The sequence below is a fragment of the Aulonocara stuartgranti genome (assembly GCF_965226115.1).
Source record: "Aulonocara stuartgranti genome assembly, chromosome: 10".
Taxonomy (NCBI): Eukaryota; Metazoa; Chordata; class Actinopteri; order Cichliformes; family Cichlidae; genus Aulonocara; species Aulonocara stuartgranti.
In genome coordinates, this window is record NC_138946.1 from 15,885,040 (window position 1) to 15,899,159 (window position 14,120).

Genomic DNA, 14,120 nt, shown 5'->3' on the forward strand with positions numbered 1-14,120 from the left:
ACAACATTAAGCTGGTTTGGGATGAAGTGGACAGAAGAGTGAAAACAACACAACCTTTAAGTACCACACATTCATGGGAACTTCTGCAACAGAGTTTCAGAAAATATGACTAGTATCTGAGGAATGCACTTTCCACTTCCCCTCTAAGTTACTGAGCAGCAGTTTTGTCAAATATAAATTACGGCAGCTCTCAAGAAGACACTTTCCTCCTTGAAGAGATTTACAGAACTTCACCATGAGAGCAGACTGTAGGCAGTGTCTGGGTTTGACCTTGGCTATCATCGGCTTTCTGGGGCCCATCACCACCTGTGCTCTCCCCTCATGGAAAGTCACAGCCTTCATTGGTTCCAACAACATCACTGCTGAGTTCATCTTTGAGGGCTTGTGGATGTACTGCGTGGTTCAGAGTACAGGCCAGATAAAATGTAAAGTCCACAGTTCTGTACTCACATTACCTCAAGACTTGCGGACTGCAAGAGCACTTGTCGTGATCTCCATCATCATCGGGTTCTTTGCAGTCTTGCTTGGTGTGATTGGAAATAAGTCTGTCAAGTAACTGCGGGACAAAAAGCAAAAGAGCAAAGTATATAGCTATAGCTTCTGGAGTTGTCTTCATCATTGCAGGCATCTTCGTGCTTATAGCAGTTTGCTGGAGTGCTAACACCATCATGAATAATTTTTACAAACCTTTCATGAAGATGGAGCTTGGAACCTCGCTCTACATTGGCTGGACATCTGCAGGACTCCCGTGCCTGGGACGAGGCCTCCTGTGCAGCTCCTGTCCTCCAAAGGGTGAAACTAAATGTGAGGTCACGTACTCTAAAGAGTTGTCAGTTCGCCTTGTGATCAGAAGGTTGCCGGTTGAAGCCCCGGCTCGGACACTCTCGGTCGTTGTGTCCGTGGTCAAGACTCTTCACCTAGTGTGTAATATCTGGAGATATGTGCTGCACTTTCATTCCCAATAACATGATCCCAGATGGTTCTGTAACTAGAGCCCTGGGAAGATTCAGGACATCATTTAAGAAAATTAATAAATAGAATAGAATAAATGCATGAATATTTGGAATTGATGATTCATTGGAGGAGTGGGTGGCATCTGTCCTTGGGCAATGGAAGGGATGTATTATGTCCATTAGGGTTTCCTTATCTGTTTTTACAGCTTAGTTGGGTAATTTGTGGTGGTGTGCCTTCTATCTGAGGATGCTTGTTAAGGTTGGTTAACAGGGCTGTTGGGGATCTGAAGACAACATGATCATGCTTCATGACTTTTAGTAGTGTCGATCTACTCTGATCAGATCGAAGGAGGGACTGTTGGGAATAAATCATTTTCAGTGCCTCAATTATGCTATTCTTTTTTATTAATAAGTGTTATAAAGTTATATAGTGTAGTATTAAGTGGACACAGCCCTGAAAATAAAGGGGAGTAGAAAGCTGCAGACTCTCTCTCATGCTTGCCTGGGAAATTAAAGATAAGAGGAAACCATTTTCTGTGGAAAGTTACTGGAATTGTTTAGTCTAGAATGAGAGAGCTTCTGTAATAAAACTGTTAGGGGCACACCACCATTTTGAGATCTGCAGCAGCGTGTCATGCAGGACGCATCTCCCTTCTAGAAGTAATAAATGGTCTACTGAGCAGTGTTTTGTTGTTTTGTCTTCTATCGGATGCCTCTGAGGAATCAAAAGAACTCGATGAAGTGTTGATATTTACAGTGGCTAATGCACTTTTCTGTGCCTTAAGTCCTGTACATCTGTGGTAGTAAGGTTTTGACTTATTTCTTCACTTTTATGGGGTAGCTATTTTCAGTGTGTTGACTCATGAATTCCTCTTGTGTGCGCTGCTACAGTCCTCCACTCATAACAGTGCTCTGTGTTACGACCCCCTCTGCTAGGGGACAGGGAGGAGTAACATACATAAGCCCTCACACAGGAAACTAAGTGAAATAAAGGTTTTATTGCAAAATTCAAACAGAAAACTGACAGGGCTGCATTCAGCAGACCACTGGGCATATAATCAGCACACAACTAACACACACACGGGAGTGAAAAACTAAAGCAAACTAAGGCTAACCTCACAAGCAGTAACACCACAAAAATCTGCTCCAGCTAAGTTCAACCATAGAGATTAACAAGCAAAGTTCAAAAAGAGAGGCAAGGGGGACAAACTGCATGTTCAGTCCTCGGCAGCAGCCCACAGTGTGAAGAATCTTCAGCACAATCAAGCCACTAATTGCTTCATGGAGCGTCACAGGATCCCAAGCAGCCAATTGTCTATGTGGGTTGCCGCACTGCAATCTGCATACAGGGGGCTGGCACGGGTTTCCAGCTTGCCAGCGAGTCCTGGCATGTTTACTTTTTGTCTCTGCGAGTTTGCGTTTGGGTCGTACTCTTGCCTGCACACAGCCGTATTGTGACAACTGTATGCTAGCACACACAACACAGCCTGTCTCAAAATGAATAAAAAAGAAGCATTAATCCCTCATATTTTCCATGCATGCTTAAAGTTTGTTTCACATTTACGTCATGTTAGCATCCACGTGGTTCAGCACTCTGTTATTGTGCAGCTTGTCCTGATAAAGGCACACTCTGCTTCCCTGAGAGACGCTGATATGTGGTAGAGAGTAGAGAGTTCTAAGTTAACTGTTGAGTCCATATAAGGAACTAGGAAAGAAAAGTGTTTCTTAAAGACGTTTCATTTTGGATGCTTTCTCTGGCCCACAACATTCAGTCTTGGTGATTTCATCCTTTGAAGCTCTATTTTCATCATATATGTCAACAGTTAATTGCACTCAACTGAAATTTTTGGCTACAACTCCTCTAAAATGTTTAGCACATTTAACTGTGTAGTCCATAGTCTGCCTTTATGTTTTGCAAGGGTTAAGCAAGAGAATGCCTGGGGTACTAGTTGCTTGAGATAATTAGCAGATGTAACAAAAATGTATGCAGGTAATTGTGTTTGTTTTAAAGAATATATTCATGCAGAGCAGAAATTTAAAGAGGTACAACTTTAAAAGGTATATTCTATCTTAAGAAACTGACATATTCACTGCATATTTGTACTTTCTGTGATGAGTCCAGAATATATTTCTATTCTTCATTATTTTCTTAAACTTTAAATTAGAGAACATAAGTTTCTCTCAGACACTGCACACTCTACATAAACCATTTCCATTTGTAGCTTAGAAGCGTTTGGATATTCATTTTATATTTACAGATGGATCACAAGCAACATCTTTGAAGACTATATTTACATTTTAGGAATTGCTTTGTTATGTAACCTCCATATGTGGTGCAAGGGATCATTTGTGGGGTCAGACGTTTCGATTCCACAAGCAGCAAGTTCATTCACATCATATGGTTTCTCTACTCTTCCAATATGATGACTAACAGCTATTGTGTTTTGTGAGATTGTTTTTTACCATTTCTATGGTATTCTATTTGGTTAAGTTGTGTTTTCTATTCTATTGCATCGTTTTTTTCTATTTGCTGTTGTTTTCTTAAGTTGCATTTTATTTGACCTTTCAGCTCCTTTGTAATTTATCCCATTAAGTTTACTTCAATTCAATTAAATCCAATTCAATTTTATTTATATAGCGCCAAATCACAACAAAAGTCACCTCAAGGCGCTTAATAGGTACAGAGAAAAACCCAACAATCATATGACCCCCTGTGAGCAAGCACTTTGGCAACAGTGGGAAGGAAAAACTCCCTTTTAACAGGAAGAAACCTCCGGCAGAACCAGGCTCAGGGAGGGGCGGCCATCTGCTGCGACCGGTTGTGGTGAGATAACAGAGACTTTGAGGAGAGAAACCTAATATTTAATAATCCACATTTCACTGTTTTACTCTTTAGTTCAGATGTGGATTATGTACTGTTCTTTCTTTGTGATTGTTTATGTTTAAGTTGTGAAGAGCTGTGATGGTTTGTTTGTTTGTTTGCTCGCTTTTAGTTTGTATTTGTCTGCTTGGGAGCTGACACAGTCTCTATGGAGATGGGTTTTTGGCGGGGTAGCATCAGGAGAGAAGCTCCAGAGAGGCGTGTTCCATGTTAAAAGCTAAAATATAACAAAAGAAATTATGCTAAACAAAACAAAACCTTTCAATTGCCCAACCCTATCTGTCCCCTCAACGGGTTGTATGTTTTCAATGTTTCCTTATTATTTTTGTCATAAAAATAAATCAAACAAATAAATCAAGCTCTGTGACATCACCTTGCATTTACGCCGGGCTGTGAGCTGCCCTAAATCTACTTCCTACACCCCCTTTTCAACTACACTCAACAAAAATATAAACGCAACACCTTTGTTACTGCTCCCATTCCCCATGGGATGGACGTAGAGACCTAAAATTCATTCCAGATACACAATATAACCATCCCTCCCAAACAGTGGTCACAAATCAGTCCAAATGTGTGGTAGTGGGCACATCTGCTATATTGAGATAATCCATCCCACCTCACAGGTGTGCCACATCAGGATGCTGATCTGACATCATGAGTAGTGCACAGGTGTACCTCAGACTGCCCACAACAAAAGGCCACCCTGGAATGTGCAGTTTTTTGCGCTATTGGGGGTCTGGGGACCCAGAACCGGTCAGTATCTGGTGTGACCACCATTTGCCTCATGCAGTGCAACACATCGTCGCATGGAGTCTATCAGATTGTCAATTGTGGGCTGTGGAATGTTGGTCCACTCCACTTCAATGGCTGTGCGAGGTTGTTGGATATTCGTGGGAACTGGTACACGCTGTCGTATACGCCGGTCAAGCACATCACGAACATGCTCAATGGGTGACATGTCCGGTGAGTATGCTGGCCATGCAAGAACTGGGACATTCTCAGCTGCCATCTGCCCTGAACAATGTGAACCATGATTCATCCGTGAAGCGCACACCTCTCCAACGTGCCAGACGCCATCGAATGTGAGCATTTGCCCACACAAGTCTGTTACGGCGACGAGCTGGAGTCAGGTCAAGACCCCGATGAGGACGACGGGCATGCAGTTGAGCGTCCCTGAGACGGTTTCTGACAGTTTGTGCAGATATTGTTTGGTTGTGCAAACCAATTGTTCCAGCAGCTGTCTGGGTGGCTGGTCTCAGACGATCTTGGAGGTGAACCTGCTGGATGTGGAGGTCCTGGGCTGGTGTGGTTACACGAGGTCTGCGGTTGTGAGGCCGGTTGGATGTGCTGCCATATTCTCTGAAACGCCTGTGGAGACGGCTTATGGTTGAGAAATGAACATTCAATGCACGGGCGACAGATCTGGTTGACATTCCTGCTGTCAGCATGCAAATTGCACGCTCCCTCATTGCTTGTGGCATCTGTGGCATTTTGCTGTGAGACAAAACTGCACATTCCAGGGTGGCCTTTTGTTATGGGCAGTCTGAGGTACACCTGTGCACTACTCATGATGTCAGATCAGCATCCTGATGTGGCACACCTGTGAGGTGGGATGGATTATCTCAATATAGCAGATGTGCCCACTACCACACATTTGGACTGATTTGTGACCACTGTTTGGGAGGGATGGTTATATTGTGTATCTGGAATGAATTTTAGGTCTCTACGTCCATCCCATGGGGAATGGGAGCAGTAACAAAGGTGTTGCGTTTATATTTTTGTTGAGTGTAGTTTAAAACCACTCCTGACTTCCCTCAGTGCACACTGTAACCTCCAAAAGATACAATTAGCTTTTCTGGTAAAAGGTCCTAGATCATTTTGTCAACCTTTGGAAACATCCGCTATAGAGTTAACCCGTTTCATCTTTAAAACTTAGGCCTGGTTTCTTCGCCCCCTTTAACGCGTAGCGCATATCCAGCCTGAACACTGTGTTTGGGCAATTTACATAACATAAAAATCCTGCAACTATTCCTAAAGTCCCTCTCATTACTTTCATGCTCCCATTATAACCTGTGTCTAACAAGCTTTTGATCTTCTTTGCAATGTAAACAACTAGGTGTCTTTGTGCTCTGTTCTTCTCCTTTCTCTGGTTGGTTCCATTCGTTCTCGGGCTTCCAGGATTCTCGCGACCCCTGTGGTCGCTGTGGTCCTGAAATCTTCTCCTGTAAAGGATAGAAAACAAAAAGCCTCTCTCTGCTACACAACCTGCTAATCTACTGTGTTCATCTAATGTTCCTTTTATCATTCAAAGTTGTTTCACCATATCATGTTCTGGGCTCTAGTCTTTATATTACCTTTACTTAATCTTTATTTACTTAATCTCAATGCTCTTTATGTGTGTGCGCAACACTTTTAATTTTATTAAACACACCCAGGGTAAGATATAAGATATAAGCATAAAAACAGACAGAGATCTTCTCCTAACAGCTCAATTCAGAATGGTTTGAGAGATCAAACTGTAAAAAATTTTAAGCCAAAGCCTGGCCTGTTTCTCATCCCAATTCTGTTAATCTATCCTTTTGCCGCTGTTCCCATGTGTTTAGGTTGAGAAGAGTCCACCTGTATTGACACACTAAAACATGTAATTAATATCATTTTATTACTTTTTCTTAAGACATTCAGTCTCTAATTCCTCTGCTTTCATGTTGCAACGTCTCTCACCAGCTCACAAGCTATATTCAGACTTGCTGTTTGATGCACACACACACACTCTCTTCTCTCAGACTTCCTCTTTTTCCCGCACTCTGCTATGAACCTACGTAGTGTTATTATTACTTATTTATTATTTTGTACAAATCACACAGAATCACTCAAATCCAGTACTCACAACATTCACACACTTAGAATCACTCAAAATATGCTTTCCTAAGAGTATTTTATCAAACATGCTTTTTAGAATCAGAAAGAGGAAGTAGACCGCACCCAGTTAAGTGCGTATGTCCTCTTAAAAGAGAAGAGAAATAAACACATATGGGACAATTCTCCCCATCTTAGACAAAATGTGACATTAAATGTCCTTTTCTAAGTCATGTTCTTCTCTATATACAACTCTTGGCCTCCAGGGCATAAAACTTTGAACATAATCTTTTACTTTACCAGAACTAGACCTAATCTAAATCCTGTCTCATTCACTGCTGAAGTTCTAGTTCAATGAACACCTGTGTCACAGTTTAAAATTAAAAGAGGAAGTAACTCACACCCAAGAACTGTGTGTGTAACCTTTGGACTTATAACTCTGATATAAGTCAAAGTGTTTTTTGGGGGTGTTTTGGGTCCTCCAACCTAAGGAGGTCAGGACCTTGTATGGCAACCCTAAGGGATTCGGCTGTAAGTGTGTGTGATTCATAGATACACTTTAAAGCACTCTTTAAAACACAGCTGAGCTCGATAAATGCAATTTTTCATCTCACTCAGTCACAAGAACAGACAGTTTCAGTGTAGAAACACCTACATCTATTGACATCTATTAACCTATGAGCTACAGGTATCGGTTGACAATGAGCTCACTCTGAAAGTCATGTGCGTCATTTTTCTAGCATTGTTCATTTGGTAAATCCCTGTTTGGTATTTAGTATCACCCAAGTGACTAGTGTTCTCATAAATATGCCAGTTCAAAATATTCATTTTATTGTTTCACAGAACATAAAAAATTGATGACATTGGTGGCAGTCTGTATTTCTGTGTAACTCGTTTTGGTGTTTTTTGGTGTTTTTTTCCCATTATATTGGCCTTTGTTATGCACATGAAACTGCTATCTTTTCTACAAGTGTTGAAAAAAGCTGGTTGGGTGACATTTCTTCACAAACCTGTTTGACCTTGCATACAGCACTAGAAAAACACCTCCTCTGTCACCTCCTTTAAAATTTTAACCACTGAGCAAGGAACTCACAGTCAGCTTCTTCTCTGAGTGATCAGCTGAAACAACTACCTGCTGAACTTTTGTTTCACACACAAAGCTCTCAAGGACGCTCAATCTTTTTTCTTTGACAGGATCAACATGGTTGCTGGTTGTGGACAGCTTGTTGGTTTATTTTTGGGAGTCATCGGCTTTCTTGGGTCGATCATCACCTGTGGACTCCCACAATGGCGAGTCACCGCTTTCATTGGTGCCAACATCGTCACTTCTCAGGTCATCTGGGAGGGTCTGTGGATGAACTGTGTGACCCAGAGTACAGGCCAGATGCAGTGCAAGGTCTATGATTCTATGCTAGAATTAGCTCAAGACCTGCAGGCTGCCAGAGCACTCACTGTCATCGCCATCATCGCTGGAGTTTTTGGGATTCTGCTTGCGGTGGTTGGAGGCAAGTGCACAAATTTTGTCGAAGACGAAGTGCAAAAGAGCAGAGTGGCAGTAGCTGCTGGAATTGTCTTCATCATTGCCGGCCTCTTGGTGCTTATTCCAGTCTGCTGGACCGCTAACACCGTCATTCGTGATTTCTACAACCCTACCCTGATTGCTGCACAGAAGAGAGAGCTGGGAGCATCTCTGTACATCGGCTGGGGAACTGCAGGGGTTCTGATCCTGGGAGGGGGCCTGCTCTGTAGCTCTTGTCCCCCCAACAATGCCACTGATTATGACGTTAGGTACTCCAAGGCTCGCTCTGTTGATAGTCATAAGGAATATGTTTAGATAGCGAGCATTCTGCTGGATATCTTAAAGAGTCCACCTTTTAGAATTACAATGTCTGTGATTAAAATAAGTCGAAATGTTTAGAGTGAGACTGTGTAACTTAAGCTTTTTTTCTTCAAAATATACACACATGCAGTATTTTCAGCCTGTTTTTGAATATATCTGTTGTTTTTATGTTTTCTACCAGAGATTTTTTTACATTTTTATTTTCTGTTCTTTTTTATATCAATATGGGATACTTTCTTTCAGGGTTATGTCTGAAATCTGATGCTTGTTTAATTAAAACCATTGTAAATCCGTATTAACACCCTTGTAACTCTAGACCTCATTTTTTTGACTGCTTTCTCTGTTAAACTAGTGGAATACTGATGGATACATATATATATATATATATACATATATATATGTATTATGGATGACTGTATGTCAATAAAATTGTATTAAATGTGCATGTGACATTGCTTGTGTTTTTTTTTTAAATTTCATCATAAGATGAGTCACACTAGTGACAAACAGTAAAGAAATTCAAACAGAAGATCTGGTTTTGCGAGTGTCCTTGAAAGAATCTTTACAAACCGGTTTTGGGACATTTCCTTCTCATCAAAGAGCCTGAAAAACAGACACTGGATGCTAGCATTTATGTAATGCTATTTAGTATGTGTTCATTTCTTTATTTAGTTTTGTGGATTTCTGAATTAAACACCAAAATCAGGATAAAAAATATTCTTAAATACATCACTGAAAACTTGGCTCTTTGTATCTGATGTTAAAAAACATTTAAAAAAAAAATAATGTGTAGCATTTTAGTGAACGCACATTAAACCAGTGTTTCAGTTCCTTTAAAATCCTTATTGTCTCAGACAGTAGATATAAAGTTGAGCTAATTATACATAGGAAGAGACTTTATTTAGTCCCACACGAAGGAAATTTCCTTGTTACAGTAGCACAAGGGACAGAAAGAAAAAGTGAATTAAAAATATACTAGAATTTTTTTTTTAATTTGCAAATTTGCAAAAACTACTATACTATGTAGATATGTAGTATATACAGTAACATATACCCCAATTTTTTATATGTACATAATGTGCAGTGGGACCGATAGTAATACACATGTAATACACTTAAAAAGTACGTATCCTGTGTGGGTACTGTGCTCTCTGTTGAAGCACCTGTGATAGCTCTTCATCTTACACCACGGTAGTAACAATCTACTGCTGAAGGAGCTGCACAGGGACTCCACAGTTGTATGCAGGGGGTGAAAGGTGTTGTCCATAATGTACATTAGCTTAGCCATCATCGAGCTCTTACCCGCGTCCTCTATGATGTCTAGGGGACTGGCAAGGCCAGGACAGTTAGACTCAAAGAATGTTCAAATGTGTTTTCCTGAATCAGCTTAATCATTAAAACCGTGCATAGTTTCTGTTTCTGAGGAAACAAGGGGGGAAAAGTCATTCACAGTGGTACAAATTACAATACATGAGCTTATCTACACAAAATATCTCTGTTCAAATAGGTAAACCTTAAAAAGATTTCAAATTAAATGCACTGTGTTGTATCAGGCTTAACCATAAAATTAATTCCGAAAATAATTTATAGCCCCTGTAAAGTCTAACCTTTATAAGTCATAGAGATTAAAAATGATTTCGAGCTTGATAAAAAGGTTTCATTTTCTGCCACACAAGTTTACATAAGTGTGTGTTCTCTTGTGTGGTACGGGGGTTTTGCATATTTCGAACAGGTTTTTCTGCACTGTGTGCTATTCAAGTGAAACTTCTGTCCTGTCCTCTCCCAGGAAACTTTCCACCCTCCTTCTGTTTCACATACTCTGCATGCGCACATTATTCAAATACATTAGCTGCGTGAAGAGGCCTCTGACCTAACACATGTATTAAGTTCTTAATCAAATTAAATCACCTGGTAATCAAATGCAGCATTTTCGCAGAGGTATTGTATGTGACAGATTAACATCAGAACAGACCATTGGTAGGCGTTGGTTTATACCTGTCTCTTCTGCCTACTTCATAGCTGTTGTTTACAAAATGTTCTCATGAGGCAAAGATAATGAGCGAGGGTGATGTCATTGCCTATTCATTTTCTTTCTCTCTCTCTCTCTCTCTCTCTCTCTGTCAACTTCCAGTCCTTTATTTTTTCTACAGAGTAGGTGTGGCACTGTCTACACCTGTTCAGTACCACATAGGCATCTGCTCAGGTGACAAAAAAGAACGAATGCTCTCAGGTGCTTAAGTAAAAAGTAAAGAAGGAAGAGGCAGAAAGGCATGGTACAAAAGGGGAGGGACATATGCTGTAAACAAATGAAGTGAGGCTTAAGTAAGACACGCCTCGATCCCAGTAGCAAAAAACTGTAGGCAGGACAACAACTGCAACAGACTAGGCTCTCCTGACATACATAGTTTACAACACTGCAACAGTAGCAAGAAAAAGTACGCACAGTACGCACATGTTGAGAAGGACTGACAAAGAAACACTCACAGAAAGATACAAGAGAAGAGCAACCAGAGGAAAAGACAAGCAAATGCAAAAGAGACTCAGCAGAAATCAAGAAACGCAGCAAGTCACCTTTTAAAACTCTGCAAGGATTTTACAAAAAAGATTTTTTTTTCTCCAGACCTACATTATGGCCTCGATGGGGATGCAGATGTTTGCTAGTGGCCTCTGCCTCCTCGGTTGGGCAGGGGTCATTGTCATCTGCTTACTGCCAATGTGGAGGGTCTCGTCCTTTGTGGGCACCTCCATCGTCACCTCCCAGATTTTCTGGGAGGGTATTTGGATGGCCTGCGTGGTCCAAAGCACAGGTCAGATGCAGTGTAAACCTTACGAGTCCCTCCTTGCCCTCAGTGGTGACATGCAGGCTGCCAGAGCTCTCACTGTCATTTCAATCACTGTAGGTGCAGCAGGACTTATTATGGCCTTTGTTGGAGGAAAGTGCACCCGCTTCTTGGATGAAACTGGAAATGGGGCAAAGGGCAAGGTGGCTGTTGTGGCAGGAGCAATGTTGATGGCTGCAGGTCTGTTCTGTTTGATTCCTACATCTTGGGTGGCTGGGGCTTTAGTGAAGAACTTCTACAGTGCCTACAGTGATGCTCAGAAGAGGGAGATTGGTGCCTGTCTTTACATTGGCTGGGGAGCATCTGTTTTGCTTGTTCTGGGAGGCGGTTTATTCATCAGCTCCGCACGCCCCATAAAAGACCATGACACAGAGAAGAGGACGTCTGTGCGTTACCAGGTGGTTCGCTCCTACAACGGGTCCAACCTGGGGGGTTCTCATCGCAGCAGGGCGCCATCAGCAAAGTCACTGCCTGTTGGAGTGGACTACCCCAGGCCTCATGGCTATGAGGGAGTGACTTCAAAGCCCCAGCAGTACCCAAGGCCTCCATCCTATCAGTATATGTCTGAGCAGGGCTCAAAAGAGGAGTCAGAGAAATCATGGGCACCTTCAACAAAGTCACAACTGAAAAAGGCAGACTCGACAAAATCGAAACACAGTGATGTACCATCTACAAAGTCTCAGCTGAAAGAAGCAGAAATGGACACCTTATCAGTTAAGAGTGACGGGGAAGATTTATCCTCAAATCCACCAAAGACATACTTATAATATAATTACATATAATTAAATATGTGTACTTATGTTGGCACAAAAGACAGTTTACTATACTGCTATTTATAAGTTGCCTTTTCTTTGTTTGTGAGTGTGTACTGACTTTATTTGGGTATAAATATACTCCATGATGCTTCCTTTTTAAAGGATGAGATAGAAAAGTTCAGGAGTACATTTATCAACATGCCAAAGAAATGTGTGAAGAATGCGACAAATTAACTTCTAACAAATTCCTATTTAAACTGTTACTGTAAATGTGAAACATTAATTTGCTACCAGATATCTTTTTTTTTTTATGTTTACCTCAGACTTTTAAAGTTCTCGTTTAAAATGGGCAGCAGGGTTTTACCTTTGAGTAGACACATATTTTATTAGACACATACACATTATATATTATACATTAATTGAAAGCATTACATTATTGAATGCGCTCTTTGGTGAATATCTCTATGAAGAAATTCAATTATTGAAAATACAAAGTTTTGTTATTTTGTTATTTTAATGATCATGCCATTTGGCACAGTGAAATGTCATTGCACTATGTTGACTGATACTTTTGCATTTGCTGTTCAATAAATGACTGTGAGCTGATCTGAAAAGTATCCAGCTAATTTTTACATAATGTGAGGCACGAGGTGGAAAAGGGCCTTTTAGAATCCCCCTGGACTCTCAGTCCTGTTCCTGGCAATTAAAAGCCACAGGACAAACTGGTTTGGCAGAAAGTAAAGTTACAGGCAGGTGTGCAGTGTTAAAAGAGGAAGCATTGTGTGTTTGTTGAGGATTCAACATTTAGTTTCAGTGAATCATGCTCGTATCATGTGATCATGCATGTTGTTTTAATTACTTAGTGATATTTTGAGCTGCCCAAAATGCAGTTCCTTAAATAGAAATATGCATCTGTCATGTTGTGTCATGTACAAAAGCTTTCTCTAAGGTTATGCCTGTTGCAAGCATGTCTTAAAGCATGTTTTAAGACCTGATATGACTTCACTTGTATAATCTACACTGTACTACAAAAGCATTGCACTACTCTACACATCACCAGATAAGCACCCATCCTCTTGCCTTCCCAGAGCTCTTCTTACTCCTCAGCTTCAGCTCACATGGTTTTGCATTGACGATTGTCATGGTGATTTCAGTAGGCCATGCAAATGTATCTATCTGGTGGTAACAGAAGGTAACCTGGTAACCTTTTTCTGCAGAAAGCAGGAAACATGATTAGGAGTGATCATATTTTGTATTACAGATTTTCCCTCAAGCAACATTTGCATGAAAGTGCTGAAAATTCAGTATGATTAAAACAAAAAACAAAAAGTGGCTAAACTGGATTTTACCAGGTCTGTTGACATTGCACAGCTTTCTCATGACAGCAACAGAAATGTGACTAAAACTAAGAGCTCAAGAAATCTTAACCACATCACAAAATTCTGCAGAGGTGAAGGAAAGTGTGATTGAAAACAAGATAATCTACATATGTAAACTGACCTTAAATCAACTTTGCATCATGCAAAACCTGACAGCCAGCAGACAATTTCACAGCCTTGACATGACATTGTCGAACAATTAAACATCCACACACCCAAGAGAAAGAGCAAAATTAGGACTTACTATTAGGGCAAAAGGTAGCAAATGACTTATATGTTATTTTCTTTTTATTCCAAAGATCTCTTCAGCTCATAATGCACTGCGATAAACCCAGAGAGAAATATGACCAATAACAAAATGGGTGACTGATAAGCAGTCATCCAGCCAGAGCCTACAGATGGATAGTGCACGCAGATAGTGCATGCAGAGCAGCACTGCTATATCAGAGACAAAGATGTGAAATTTTCTGCATAAATGGACCAGCAGGAATACTGAGTGACACTTTAAACGTGGTTTTTTTTTTTTTTTTAAACATTTCATACACATTGCTGTTTTGTCCTTCACAAAATGCGGTATGGTTCGAGCTTGCTTACACTGCCACCTGTTGTCCTTTTC

General features: G+C 40.7%; 2 protein-coding genes and 1 pseudogene across 3 annotated transcripts; all 3 read left to right on the forward strand.

The window, feature by feature from the left end:
• The first annotated feature begins 235 nt into the window (after positions 1-235).
• Positions 236-1,889, forward strand: LOC309715717 (claudin-4-like; annotated as a pseudogene). Its single transcript has 2 exons — positions 236-833; positions 1,845-1,889. The product of its transcript is annotated as a claudin-4-like (transcript).
• Positions 1,890-7,739: 5,850 nt separating this feature from the next.
• LOC309715499 (claudin-4-like) lies at positions 7,740-8,973 on the forward strand. Its single transcript, XM_082548677.1, has one exon. The coding sequence runs from the start codon at positions 7,892-7,894 to the stop codon at positions 8,522-8,524; it is 633 nt and encodes a 210-aa protein (XP_082404803.1). The 5' UTR covers positions 7,740-7,891; the 3' UTR covers positions 8,525-8,973.
• A 1,879-nt stretch (positions 8,974-10,852) lies between these two features.
• On the forward strand, positions 10,853-13,258 carry LOC309715489 (claudin-4-like). The gene has a single exon (XM_082548661.1). It carries the CDS (start codon positions 11,160-11,162, stop codon positions 12,135-12,137), a length of 978 nt encoding a protein of 325 aa, XP_082404787.1. The 5' UTR covers positions 10,853-11,159; the 3' UTR covers positions 12,138-13,258.
• Positions 13,259-14,120: the final 862 nt, after the last annotated feature.